This window comes from Chinchilla lanigera, unplaced genomic scaffold (assembly GCF_000276665.1).
Source record: "Chinchilla lanigera isolate Chin_1 unplaced genomic scaffold, ChiLan1.0 scaffold00002, whole genome shotgun sequence".
Taxonomy (NCBI): domain Eukaryota; kingdom Metazoa; phylum Chordata; class Mammalia; order Rodentia; family Chinchillidae; genus Chinchilla; species Chinchilla lanigera.
In genome coordinates this window covers 2,949,275-2,963,888 of record NW_004955403.1, presented here as the reverse complement: position 1 = coordinate 2,963,888, position 14,614 = coordinate 2,949,275, and the positions used below count along the sequence as shown (strand labels likewise).

General features: G+C 35.6%; 1 protein-coding gene across 3 annotated transcripts in view; it reads right to left on the bottom strand.

Moving 5' to 3' along the window:
• Window positions 1-418: 418 nt before the first annotated feature.
• The window catches only part of Boll (boule-like RNA-binding protein), a gene marked incomplete in the record, with an annotated part of 45,777 nt that continues 31,581 nt past the window's right edge, over window positions 419-14,614 (bottom strand). For 2 of the 3 annotated variants that reach the window (XM_005373262.2, XM_013512039.1), the window contains 2 exon segments: window positions 419-5,838; window positions 13,079-13,177. In XM_005373262.2, the coding sequence (XP_005373319.2) occupies window positions 5,815-5,838; window positions 13,079-13,177 (123 nt within the window). 3 annotated transcript variants of the gene reach the window in all.

Sequence of the window (14,614 nt, the reverse complement as noted above, 5' to 3'; positions counted from 1 at the left end):
CCTAGCCTGCCCAGCCTGTATCTGACAACAAAAATTGGAAATAGATGTTTTTATTAGTTCTTCTAAACACTTAAGAACTTACAGTTAAGAAAAACAAACTCAGGTTTCTAAGATTAGAAAGCAAAACTCTAGAGAAGCATGCTTGGGTATACGTAAGTGTAATTTCCATGATAAGGAGACCTACACCACTCTACTGACTCCTGAGGCTACACACATACACTTAACAGGCAATGCTAAAATAAGTGTCAAGGGTAGGCCATAAAAACAATGGCTCATTGTAAACGGCCTATCAGATCTACATGCTTCTAGAGTTAATGTTTCAAACTGTGCAGTGAACCAGACAATGTTCACATCACTTCAGGGTACCTTGTGAAATTACAGAATAGTCTTCTCTCTCAAAAGGAAACACACTATGAAGTACTGTAATCATTACAGACAGTTTATTGACATCAATGTTGTGAGAAAACTGACATCAGGTTATATTTAGCGTTAGGCACTTTTACAATTTTTGAGCTGAAACTAGAGACAATTATGATAATGACCGCTGTATTTAGAATTGCATCAAATTATAAAAAATAAGCAGTGACATGGAGATATATATATATCTTGAATAACCTTTTCCAAAAGTAGCAAACGTTACATAGATTCTATACAAAGATAGATAAATGCCTACATTGTAGCTATTAAGGAAGAATGGAAAACAAACAGGACATTTGTTTTTGTTGGACTTTGATTTTGAAAACACATGGCAATACCATGTTTCCAAGATTAAATGACAGGCTATTAAAGTCTTTCTGAGGTACTTTAGAAGCCCTTTTGTCTCACCTTACGTTCTGTACATTTCTCAGAATGCTGACTTGTACAGTGGTTTCAGAGAAAAATTTCCATGGGCATTCTAAAAAGGTAAAATTCTAGAGTAACTGTATTTCCACTGTATGATTAGGGAGCTGGTCTATTCTTAGGTTACTGATAAAAATGTAATTAAACATTTTCATGTTTACTATAATTTGTTTCCTTATTTTAGAATTGAAGTATTTTCTGATTCAGACTTCCACTGCCTAAGAGATTAGAATAGACATTTTAGTAAATGAAAGTGGTCCACATTTACTGGACAGAACACAAATTATTTCCAAAAAGTACTGTTTTTAAAGACTCCTGTCTCTCATCCCTCCCCCCACCCCACTTCCCAAGAGCATTTGGCTCCTTACAGTTGATTATTTTTAGTAGTCAGAGGTTTGATCTATTAATTACATGTGGGGATTTATCAGTTGCTTGCTTGATACTTTTTACAAAGCAACAGAACATCTGTTACAAGCTGCAAAGACCCATTTGTTAAAAGCTGAGAACATGTCTCTTGCCTGAGCTCCCCAGTCCAGACACCTGACACTGGTGCCACATGGCTGTTCTGATTCATGTCTACTTCCTCACTGTTTTTACCCATGCACGCACGTGCACGCACACCTGTGTATAATAAAGCTCTCACAGCCAGGCATTTCTATGAATGGACTTCACTATAGATAACCACAAAGCCTAAAGCTGCAGAGGATCCAGACTATATTCAAATGGATGTAGCAAAACAGAATGATGGTACAATGGAGTGTCTGACAATTAAATAGTATGAAATATTTAAGGATGAACTTAGAAATATTTTTATCTAAAATGTGTCATGAGTGAAAGTTTGTTAAACACCACAGGCCCTCCTAACAGGGAATATACTTTACTGAGCTAACTCTCAGCTGTGACAGATCCAGTCCTCCCAAATACAAGTCTGCTCAAGAGCAATAGGAAATGTCTGCGTTTCATTATTACCTAGGATTGTAGCCAAGACATCCTTTATAAAGGAAACACGGTAGTGCTTTTAAAATAAAAATATACAAAAAAAATTGTGTTAACATAGCCTTCCTAATTCCACTAATCTTTAGGATTTAGTCACAAAAAGTAATTCTCTGCCTGTCACCTTTCAAATTTATCTCAAAATATATAATATGTAAAGCAAAATTAATTGAGGATTTAAAGGCTATTGTACTCCATGTTCAAGTACAAGTGGCTTGGTTCTCTTTCATACCTGTACTTCCAAAATGCTTCCGCTATCATTATTAGGAACCACTGTGGAAAAACTCAAAGGTTTAAGAAGATAAAGGGGTTCAGAGATGGAAGAAGGAAAAAGTTTTAAAAACCATGGTGGTACTCTGAAGTATGAATGAGATGCACTTAATCTGGATTAATTAAGCCAAAATATCTTTCCCCATACTGCCTGAAGTTTGTATTACATTATATTGTGGAAAATTCTACCAAATGGGATTAAATCTTTTGGGTTAATGGACACGGTTTCTAATCATTTTTTAGGGAAATCAGACAGGGTAAGATACTTTTTCTCTCTTGCTTTTGAGAAACTTTCATATAGCTCAGTATCAGCATTTTTCATACAGACCTTATGAATTTAAACATTATTTATAATATGGTTGGAACTGGGCAAAGCTCTTACAATATTAAGTATTCCTAATTGCATTTTAGCTTAATGCTTTATTTGCAAATGAAAACAGAAATGGGTATGTAATAAATATCCTTAAGCCCTATCACTTTTAGCAAAGAAGGTTAACTGAATTAGGAGGATGAGAAGAGTCGATAGGGATGGGGAGGTGATTAAGCATGTTGTGTGCATATGTGAATCTGAAAAAATGAAACTCATTAATCTGCATAACCAAAATCCACTAATAAAATGTACCAAAAAGTTGTTTCCTTGAAAAATTGGGAGAAATCCTATCACAACTGAAAACAGAGATCCCTCAGAATGCTACTGGTCAGAAAAGGGGAAATCCAGAATAAAGGCAGGCCTTTCTAAATGTCAGCACACTCAGTTTTTTTGTTTTTCAACTGATCCAAACTAGAGTGAGGTACCTGGAGAGCCAGCTGGAAAGGAGATGGGTGAGTAGACAGGGAATTGTCCCCAGGCTGAAAGAGCCCATCAGGAGGCTTACGGGGTCTTGAAACAGGAGGTATATAGTTTCATTTCCATTTTGAAATTTCCACTGGGAAAGTGCTTTTCAAAGCACCAAAACCCATCAGTGACAAGGATGTGAGGGAATGCCATAAAACTTGTCAGTGTCAGTCATGGGAGAAAATAAATGCTAAAAAATTTGGGAAACTTACTTTGAAGCCTGTACACTTCAGGAAAGAAACTTGGCTCTTTTTATACAACAAAATAATACAAAAACTACCAACTCCTAGAATTTCCCTCTTCTAGAGATATGTTTTATCGTCACTACTCCACAAAGGAGAAATAAACAATCTAAAATCTCCCAAATTTTCTCTGATGAGCAACCACCAGTAAGTAAAAACTGATGTGAGAAAACTAGCAGAGGAGGGACACAGGGGCTTTAGTCCCTATACCCTGCTTTCCAAAGAGAAGAAGCACACCAAAAAGATATTTATGACCAGTAACATCTTTATAGAAATACTAAATGACAGTTACTCTATGGGTACACACCTTGATAGAAATGCAAACCTGGGGTTGACATACTAGCTTCACTCAGAAAATTATCAATGAAATATCAAATCAAGTTTTGGGTTCTGTTAACTAAGAAATACATTATCAATGAGGAAAACAGACAAATCAACAGATGGAAAATTTATAAATTAGATGTATTTTAAAAAAGATGTTAATATGGCATCACTCATGAGTGATACCTTAAATAAAATGTCTTATCCAGTCTGTTACTGTGTACTTTCATTTAATTATAATCAGGCTTGGCATTACATTAATTGATACTATTTTAAGCGGCATGCCTAAAAAGAATGATCAAATTGGAAATCCATAATTTATTAGTTTACTAGTTTGAAATTTTATGTACTAAGTAAAAGCTTTTTAAAATTACTGATTGAAGATATACTACAAAGTAGAAAAAATAAAATGGGCTACACTTCTTACATGTAAGGAAAAATTTTGTCTTCTCAATTTATCTGTTTTTACAAGCATGTTTGTACTATCAAACTAGGCCATAAAGAAAGACAGATGATATCACCCATACATTCAGATTGTCAATAAATTCCAGTTCTATAAGCATCTCAAAGCTAAATTCTAAAAGTACATGTATAAATTATATGTATATGTGTATATATAATGTATATAGGCTACACATATAATCTATATATGTGTTCATATACATAATATAAATGTGTGTGAATGCATATAATCTATATAACTCCGTGGAAGAAACACACTTTGGTATCAATTATTATCAAAAATCCTTGCCCAATAATACATCACTTTTATTAACAGTCCAGGATTAGTTTAGCATCATGTTGAATATTTAAACAGTAAAACAATCCATTTTTAATTCTCAAGGATAGTGCTTTTAAAAGATGATCTCTAACATCTGTGGTTTCATGTGGGACTTAGTCTATATTTCTATAAATGAGAATAATTAATGCATGTGGGGTTCTTGTATTCTAGTATACATCCACAGGTTCCTACCATTCTCATGAAACCACTGGACTGGCAGATGTACTCATGGTTTCAAAGGAAAACACCCTATCTGACACACTTGGAAAAATTCTGGGATCTATGTCCTGTTTCTGCTGCTGCTGCTGCTGGGTAGAGAGTACATCCGCAGTTGGAACAGAATAGGGAGGAGAGATTACAGTAATGCCAGTTGTGGGCTTTCCCTCTCTTCTAAAATTAGGAAGTAAGTGGAAGATCTGCAAATGAATATAAAAGGGGTATTTCTGCTACTACTACAGAAACTTTAGTTATTAAAAGCTCTTCTGGTTTGTCCTACATCTTTTGAACAATAGTTCCCCTGCCATTTTCCAATTTTACAATGTGAATTGGCTGTAGAATCAGAACCTGACATTTTCCTTTGGTGTAAGAAATAAATTTGCATTTTATAAAAACAATTTTACTTTTAACAATTAGTCACATATATAATTGAGTATACTGGTAAAAAATAAGAAGGAAAGGTTGAATGATGAAAGCATTCTGGGCACCCTAATACAGTGGAATGTCAGTGTTACGGGATATGTCAGAGGGGAGCCCTTCTTTTATCAAAATTCCACGAGGTAGCTCTATATTATATAAAATTGGTACCAAATGTATGATGCTGCAGGTTATGGTATTATCACTAGCATCCGAGAAAAATTTAATACAGTCAAGTTAATCACATGAAAAAGCAAATATATTGATTGTGTCTGTGGTATTTCTAATATTTGGAAGATATTATAATAAGTATAAATACTATTTAAATTCTACTAGCTATCGCAGAAACAAAATTAAATAAGGAGTAGCAGTAACAAAAGATTAAACAAAAGCATATTAAATGACAAAGTAGCAAAGCAATAGCAGTAAATCATTAAGGCTAAGAAACATACTATGCTCTAAAAGATACAGAAATATTAAAAATTCTATTAGAATTGAAATGATTCTTATACTAAATATTAAAATAAAAAGGAATACGAAACATAGTCTCTAAAAGCCTGAGAAGGAACACAAAACAGAGGAAATGAAAAACACCTCACTATTCCCAATGTGGTTGTTATTTAGGAATGGATAAAACATGTATAAAATGTCATTACAGTTAGATTAATACATAAAAAATCAACATGCCATATCTACCTAAATAATTTTTGTAAAACAGCTGAAAAAACAAATTTCATAAAATTTAGACAGCTTACAGTGGAATAAATATGCTGAGACACTGACTAATCCTAAATTTCACAACGGGCAGCTTCTAGCCAGTTCCTTGGAGCAGGATCTTGGTCACTCAAGGAACCCTGGACAAGAAATCGGTTGAGTTGGATTGCAGCCACCCAGTTGTCTTAGTAATGAATGCTCCACACTGTCTGTTAAGAGAAAATACAGATTAAAAAGAGGACAAAAAAGGGAGTAAGAGTAGACACCCATACAACATCAGTCACCATTTACTAAATATTTGCAGAATATGTGGTACTAATTAGAGTGCTATGAAGTGTAAGCTAGCAATGAGGAGGGGGTCCAGAATGCAAGAAAGGCTTGCTCTCTGATTTCTGAGAGCTTAAAATCTGTATTAGACAATATCTAATGTCCCAGCGTTGTGTTCAGTATATAAAAGGAGGAATACATCCACATGAACTACAAGTAAGTTATAGCATTTTCTTCTACTAGGTGAGTTTTAAATACTTGTTTCTAAAAGGGGAATACAGTTTGGTAGAAGGTATTTAGAAATTTGTCTAAAACCCAAAAAGGTCCTTTGAGTTGGCTTCCAGAGAGGCATAGGTACTTACGTTGTATAATCTAGAGAGATTTCATACACCTATGCCAACCTGGGACTTTTCTATAATTTTTAGGGCTAGTTGGGTGCTGACCTGGACATCTGGCTCAGGCCAGATCCCCCATAAGATGCACCCAACAAATCATTAAAAGACAGTAACAAATTGTGGCTTTAAGTTACAATTAACTCAAGAGGTCAGCAACATCTTGGTATTGTTTTGAGTTTAGAAGAGTTAAATGGGGAAACTAAATGGTGAGGATTCTGAAAAGGAAGTGTAAGAAACTGTGTACATATGAATTTCTGCTTGAGGAGGTTGTGACCATCACAGAGGGTAACGTTTTAGGATTAAGTTAGGAAGCAAATTAAGGAACTGACATCAAATTCAAACACTCTAAATATGTAAGTGAAAACTGGAAACCACAGTATAGCAGGCAAAGAGAATTGTGCATATTAGTAGTTGTTAAAGAGGAAGAAATACATTTCTGATGGTAATGCTGAAAGTCTGAACTGAATGCAAGGAACAGGAGCCACATCCTAGAATTAATGAAACTGGAGGACAAGCAAGCTGACAGAATTAAGAGAATCGAAAGGATAAGAACTAGCTCAAGACCCTAGGGACCTGAAGAACCCTTGGGATAAGAAGTTATTGCATCTTGGCAATATTCTTACAGGGGTACAGCTGTCCTACCTTATCTGTAGATTTATGCTTTGTACTTTCGGTTACACGTGGTTAAGTGGAACATTCCAGAAATAAATAATTTCTAAGTATAACTTAACAAGCATGATGTAGGTTGTTTGCTGTTCTGAGTAGTGGGATGAAATCATGCAGTGTCTTGCTCCACCGTGCCCTGGTGGTAAATCCTGCCTTTCTTTGCTAAGGACATCTATGCTGTATATGCTGTCTGCCCATTAGTTGCTTAGTGGCTGTAAGAGTTACCAATGACAACTGAAGTGCTTGTACATATGTAGGGTTTGGAACTATTGGAGGTCTCATGCATCTTTAGGGGTCTTGGAATGTGTTCTCCATGGATAAGAGAGAGGGGAATACTGTACTTGGAATAAACTGCAATTACAGATAGAAGAATAATTCATGAGTAAAAAGATACGGCCCATACTCCATGCCCATGCAATTCAGAAACATATCAATTTAAAATTTTAATGAAATGTGGAATACAAAATCCTATTGCTTGCTCTCATCAGGTCTGAGAGGTATGGGTCTAGATAGAATCTTCTGCATGTGCGTAGCCAGTTTTTCTGATACCATTAAACAGACCATCTTTCCTTCAGTGTACGTTTTTGGCCCCTGTATCGTTATTACTGCAGTTTTGTAATATAACTTCAAGGTCCAGAATTGTGACGCCTTCTGTTTTGCTCTTGTTACACCTTAGATTGCATTTGCTATCCTGAGTCTCTTTTGATTCCATATGAATTTTAGGATTGTCTTGTCCAGTTCTGCAAAGAATGCTGTTGGTATTTTGATTGGGGCTGCACTAAAACTGTGCATCAATTTTGCAAGTATGGCCATGTGGACTATGTTGGTTTTGTCTATTCAGAATTAGGGATATCTTTCCATTTTCTGCTATCTTCTTAGATCTTTAGTTTTTATTGTAGAGGAATTAGGTTAATTCCTAAGTATTTAAATTTTTCTTGATGCTATTATGAATGGTATTTTTTCCTAATTTCTTTCTCAATGAGTTCATTATTAGTGCACAGGAGCACTACTGATTTTTGTGTGCTTCGTATCATGCTACATTACTGAATTTGGTAATTAATACTAAGAGTCTTTGGGTGGACTTTTCTGGGTCTTTTATGTAGCGAATCATGCTATCTGCAAATGATAATCTGAATTGTTTCTTTCCTATGCATATTTCTTTTGTTTTTACTGCCTAATTGCTCTTGCTAATGTTCGATTACTAGGTTGGACAGAAGTGATAGTGGACATCCTTATCTGTTTCCTGATTTTAGAGGGAAAACTTTTAGTTTTCTCCATTTTGATGGCGGCAGCGGGTTTGTCATAAATGGCTTTTATCAGATTGAGATAAGGTCCTTCTACATACATATTTTCTTCACTGTTTATCATCATGAAAGGATGCTGGATATTGTCAAAGGATTTTCCTCCATCTATTAAAAATGATCATGTAACTTCTGTCCTTGCTTCTGTTTATGTGATATGTTTATTGATTTGCATATGCTGAGCTATCCTTGCATTCCTGGATATATTGTACTTGGCCATGATGTATGATGTTTTTGATGATATGTTACATTCTGTTTGCCAGTATCTTGTTGAGGATTTTCACATCTATATTTATTAACAAAATTGGTCTATAGTTCATTTTTTTGATTGAATCTTTGTCTGGTCTTGAAGTCAGAGTCGTACTAGCTTCCAGGACTGACCTTGGGAGTACTCTTTCTCTCTCAATTTTTAAAGTGAGCTTGAGGAGTATTGGTGTTAGACCTTCCCTGATGTTTTTGTAGATTTTAGCAGTGAATCCATCCAAATCTGGCCTTTTCTTGGTTTGTAGGTTTTCTATTACTGCTTCAATTGCAATGTCTGTTACTGTATTATTGAAGGTTTTTAAAACTTCTTGGTTCAGTTTTGGTAATTCACATGTACCTAGGAATCTATCCATTTCTTTTATATTCTCCAATTTACTGGTACACAGATTTGCGAAGTAGTTGTTAATAATCTGTTTGACTTTGGCAGTGTCCATTGTGATTTCACCTTTTTAATTTCTTATTAACTTGTCTTTTCTCTCTCTTTTTGGTTAGACTGGCTAAGGGTTTGTCCATTTTGCTAAGTCTTTCAAAGAACCAACTCTTTGATTCATTGACTGTATTTTTTGGTCTCAATTATATTGCTTTCTGCTCTAATCTTTATCATTTTTTTCATTTACTAGTTTTGGGTTTGGATTATTCTTATTTTTCTAGGACCTTGAGATGAATTGTTAGGTTATATATCCAAGCTTGCTCTGTTTTTTGTGATGTGGGCATTTATAGCTATAAACTTCCCTCTTAGAACTGCTTTCATTTTCTCCCTTAAGTCCTGGTCTGTTGTACTGGCATTATCATTTAATTCTAGAAACTGTTCTTTTTTTTTGTCTTTTTGAGACAGGGTTGTGCTATGCAGTTCAGGCTGGCCTTGAGCTCACTTTGTAGCCCAGGCTGGCCTCAAACTCGCAAGGATCCTCCTGCCTCAGCTTCCCGAGTGCTGGGATTACAGGTGTGCACCACCACACCCGGCTCTATTTTTTTCTTGATTTCTTCTGTAACCCATTGTTTGAGAGTATATTGTTCAGTTTCCATGTGTTTGCATAATTGCCGTTTAGTTGCTGAATTCTAGTTTCATTGTGCTATGATCTGATAATACACAATTTCAATTCTTTTACATTTATTTAAGCTTGCTTTCTTGACTAGTATATCATCTATTTTGGAAAAAGTTCTATGTGCTGCTAAGAAGAATGTATATTCTGTTGGAATGTACATTCTTCTGTAGATATCTATTAAGTTCATTTGCTCAAAGGTTGTATTCAACTGATACATTTTCTGTAGTTGATCTATTCGTGATAGCGGGGTATTGTGGTCCCCTTGCTATAACTGTGCTTATCTGCTCTTTTATGTGCAGTAGTATTAATTTTATGGAGTTGGTACATCATTTTTTTGGTGTATACATGTTCGTAGTTGTTATCTCTTCCTGCTGGATTGTTCCCTTGACCAATACATAGTGACCTTCTTTGACTCTTACAATCACAGTTTTGGCCTGAAGTCCACATTGTCTGAATATAGGATAGGCTGTACCTTTTTTATAGGTTCCTATTGAATGGAATATTGTTTTTCATCCTTTCACTTTAGTCTATGACTTCTTTTGGGTCAAATATGTTTCTTTTATACAGAACACTATTGGATTTTGTTTCCTGATTCATTCTGCCAGTTTGTGTCTTTTGATTGGGGAATTAAGACCATTCAGATAGACAGTTATTACTGATAGGTAGTGACTTATTCCTCTCATTGCCTTATTTTCCTGTTGCTAGTTCCCTATCTCTCCCCTCTACCTAACTGCTCACCCTACCTCATGTATACATTCTATTAGACCTTTTGTCATTGTTAGTGTCATTGTCTTTTTCTAGAAGACTTAAAAGGTTTTTGGAGTGCAGATTTAGTGCTCATGAATTTCTTTAGGTGCTCTTTGTCATGAAAATATCTTATTTCTCCATTAATTTTGAAAGGTAAGTTTTGTGGGCTGTATCAGCTTGGGCTTGAAACACTTCACTCCAAATTCTCCTGGCCCTTAATGTTTGTGTTGAGAAGTCTCTTATAATTTTAATAGGTTTACCTTTATATGTAATTCATTGCTTTTGTTTAACCACTTTATAAGATTCTGTTCTTGTGTCAGACTTTTTGAATTTTGACAATAAGGTGATGTGGAGAAGTCCTTTTCTGATTCTATGCCTCATTTATCTGTATATTAAATTCTTTTTCTTTATTTGTAAATTATTCTATTATTTTCAGTAAAGAGATTTTTATTCTATTTGTGCTGTCTTCTGATTTTCACTAATTCCAGTTAATCTTAATTTAGTCTTTGCATCAGCTAGGAGCTGTTGGATCCATTTTTCATGTTCTCTTGTCATTTTGAAGGTTCCTCTCATTAATACATGGATAACAGCTGTATCTTCTAGTTCTGACACACACTGGTTACTTGTGATGCCCATACTTTTTTTTTTGGTTTTTCTCCGGTACTGGAAACCGAACTCATGACCTTGCACTTGCCAGGCAGGCGCTTTGCCACTGAGCTAAATCCCCAGCCCGCCCATACTTTTTGACAGAAGTTTTAATCTCCTGAATTTCTATTTGGAGCCATTTTATGGACTTTCAATTAAAATCACTGACTGTTTTATTTGGCCCAATATCTTATTACTTGTATCTTCTGTGAGGTTTCCAAATGCCTCATTGATCTGTTTTATTATCTCCCTTGGTATCATTTCAAATAATTTGAGTTGCATGGCTTTTGGTTTCCTCCACTTTAATGCCCTATGGATCAGCTACAGGGGAATTAGAGTTTTGGAAGCATTCTTTTGGCTTGTCTTCTCATGCTTCTATTTTTTTGTTTTTGTTCTGAGGGCTGTGGGCTGACTGTAATAGAAAGCTCTGTTTTTAGCATGGAGACCTCTTTAGTTAGTGTCTGCTTTTCAGCAGTGTCTGTGGTTGTGGCTAACTACTGGCCTGTACCTCTGTCCCAGGATCAAGCAACCTACATATATTTGGGATGGGAGGTTGCAGTGTATTGGGCCTGGTACTCAGTTATCCAGGAATGGGCCACAATGTTGTTCATATCCCCAAGGCAAACCAGACATTGACATCCCAAGAAAACCAATTAATATGAACAGTTATGTCACCTTTGCTGTAGTAATAAAATCAGCATCAATTATAGCCTCAATGGTAGGACCATTGTCAGTACTCAGTTTGTGTTTGACGCTATAATTGATACAATAAATTATAGAGAAGAGATCTCTTTTCTATAGTTTTAAACTAGAAGAAATAAATTTTAAATTAAGAATGCTTAACATTCCCCTAACCTGTACTACTCACAATTCCATTATCTTATTTGAGTTATTCAACCAGTATATTTTCAAATATTTGTGATTCTTTTTCTCTCACTGAAAAATACTTAGTAGCTACCCAATACACCATCACAATATCAACTATTTCTACAGATGTGTATTTGGAAAAATTGTTAACATCAGAGGAAGACTGTTTAAGAGATTTTATAACAATGCTAAAATATGAAGCGTCTATAAGGTTTAGTAAAACTCAGGACTGACATGAGCCCAAAATTGTAGTTTTATTTTGTGTTTACACTGTGGTGGTAGGGAGTGAAGATATTCAAAGTGTAGTCACAACAGTGAGTGTAGATTGGGTGAGGAGAGGCTCTTTGGTGTAGATGGTGTTGGCACTGAGTTCAACACATATGATGGGTCAGAAGTATGAATATCAGTGTGAAGCAGCTCATCTCTGTCATTTTATTGCAAAGAGTATGCCTCCTTTCCTTGTCAAACTACTATGCACATGAAAATTATGTTGCCATCTCAGTATTAACCAATTTGCAGTTCCTTAGTAGAGATAAAGTCCATTTCTCAAAAGTCATGATATAAAGATTTCACTAAGAAACTTAGTTAATAAAGAGATAGGAGGGTATTCTTGTTATACTGTGGACAACCAAATTATATACACATGCACACCTAATACAGTAGTTCATCATTCTTTGCCCTGAACCTGATTTAGGGAGCATGAACATGTATCTAATCAGAAAGAGCAGCTCATTAACTGTTTTCATCTCCCGATAAATTTTAAGTGATGTAAACACAGATATTCAGAATCTGAGTATATAAAGTATATATGTAGAATGTGAATATTCATAGAGACTGAATGTAGACTAAAGGTTATCAAGGACTGGAGGGCTGGTGGATGATTTACAGCTTAATGATAAGTTTCTACTTGGGCGACAGAAAGGTTTGGACATGGTGATTATCTGTACATCATTGTGAATGTAATTAATGCCACTGACTTATATACTAAGAATGGTTAAAATGGTAAACTTTAAATTTATACTTATTTTACCACAATAAGCAAAATATTTGGGCCATGTATGATTCATAATGTCTTTAAAACTAATTAACAGGAATTATAATTAACTTGCAACTGTATTTCTACAACATGAATGAATTCTATACTTCTGATCAGGAATGTGATAAAAATACCATTTCTCTTCAGAAAGGAAATTTGGAAAACGACATACAATTGAAGAAAAACAGAAAAAAGAATCAACATAAACTTCTTACTTTAATTGCTTCAGTCTGCATCACAGGCGCAGGCATAGCAAAGGCACTTGGAGCATAAACCTGGTGATATGTTGCTTGAACTCCATGATCAGAATAAGGCTATTATAAAAGGGAGCGGGGTGTAGGGAAGGAGGGAACGTGAGGGGAGAGAGATTATTTTCATTTATTAATTAAAAATTCTAATTTAGCATTACAATGTGCTAAGCATTCTGCTACACAATGAAAAGAAACATAAAAATGCTTTATGTCTGATCAGTTAACATCTAGTCTGAGCAAGAAACAGACAGTAGTCAAATCACCCTATGTCCCAGAAGATACGTATATGCTATAGGTTCATGGGAAAGAAAAGGAGTACTTGGTGTTCCTTAAGAAAGATAGGGAGGGTGTCAAGGACCTTTCCTTTGGGGGGCTGATGCCTGACTTTGAAGAATTAGGGAAAGAATGAGGGAGTAGCGTCATCAAAGACACAGAAAGAAGTAAGAACACATCTCAGTCTGGGATCTGCCCAGGTAGTTCGTTAGGCTGGAAGAAGGATCATACACTGTAAGACAGCTGAAGAGGGGCACTGGAACAACAGACAGGGAACAGAATATGTAAAATAGATGTATGGCTTGTCTAAGATGAGACACCGTTGACTGGAACACAGGAAAGTCTGACGTTTATGTAATCGTATGTAAAGGGGCTGGATAGGAGTTAGGCTTTTGACGTGTACAAGTTAGGTTATTTGTAGGAATTCTAGTAAAGGAAATGTAATGTGGACTACATATGTAACTTGAAATTGTCCAGGAGTCATGTTAGAAAAGAGTAACAGGTGAAATTACTTTTTAGTAATATGTTTTATTTAAACCAGAAGGTTTAAACTATCATATCAAAAATATATACAGAATTAAATTATTGCCCTTTGGAGGGGTGCACTTCACATGTATGTGACATCTCAATTTGACCCTGCCACCGGCAAGTGCTTATGGCCACATGTGGTGAGTAGCTATGGTACTGCATAGGCGGTCTGAAACGCAAGCGGGAGGCAGGTGGGGATCACAGCAAAGTAGTGAATATAGAGGGCGAAAGAATGGAGAGCCAAACGAGAAGTCATGGGGAGCAGAAGATTAGTTTACAAGGGAAAAAATAAAAGGAGAAAAACGAATCCCAGGAAAGAGCAGTATCATGAGAACCAAAGGGAGAACCTCAAAGAATATGTATAGTGTCTCTGAGAGGTTAAATAAGATTAAAGAGGTAGAATGATTCGACAACAGGAAGTCTCTGAGGACCTTTTTCAAAGGTTTTTCAAAGGCAGCTTCAGCAGACGGTAATGAAGCAGACTCAGTGGGTATGGAATGAGTGGGTAACGAAGCAGTAGGAATAGTGAATGTAAACAACTTGTTCAAGAATCTTGGCTTTGAGAGGTAGAAGAGAGTTAGGACATGGCAGGATTGTATCATAGGATAATAACTGCCTTTTACAAGGTGCTAGGCATTAAACAAAGAACTTTGTATACAATATTCCCTAATCTTTCATCTTTAAAAAACACATTTTTTT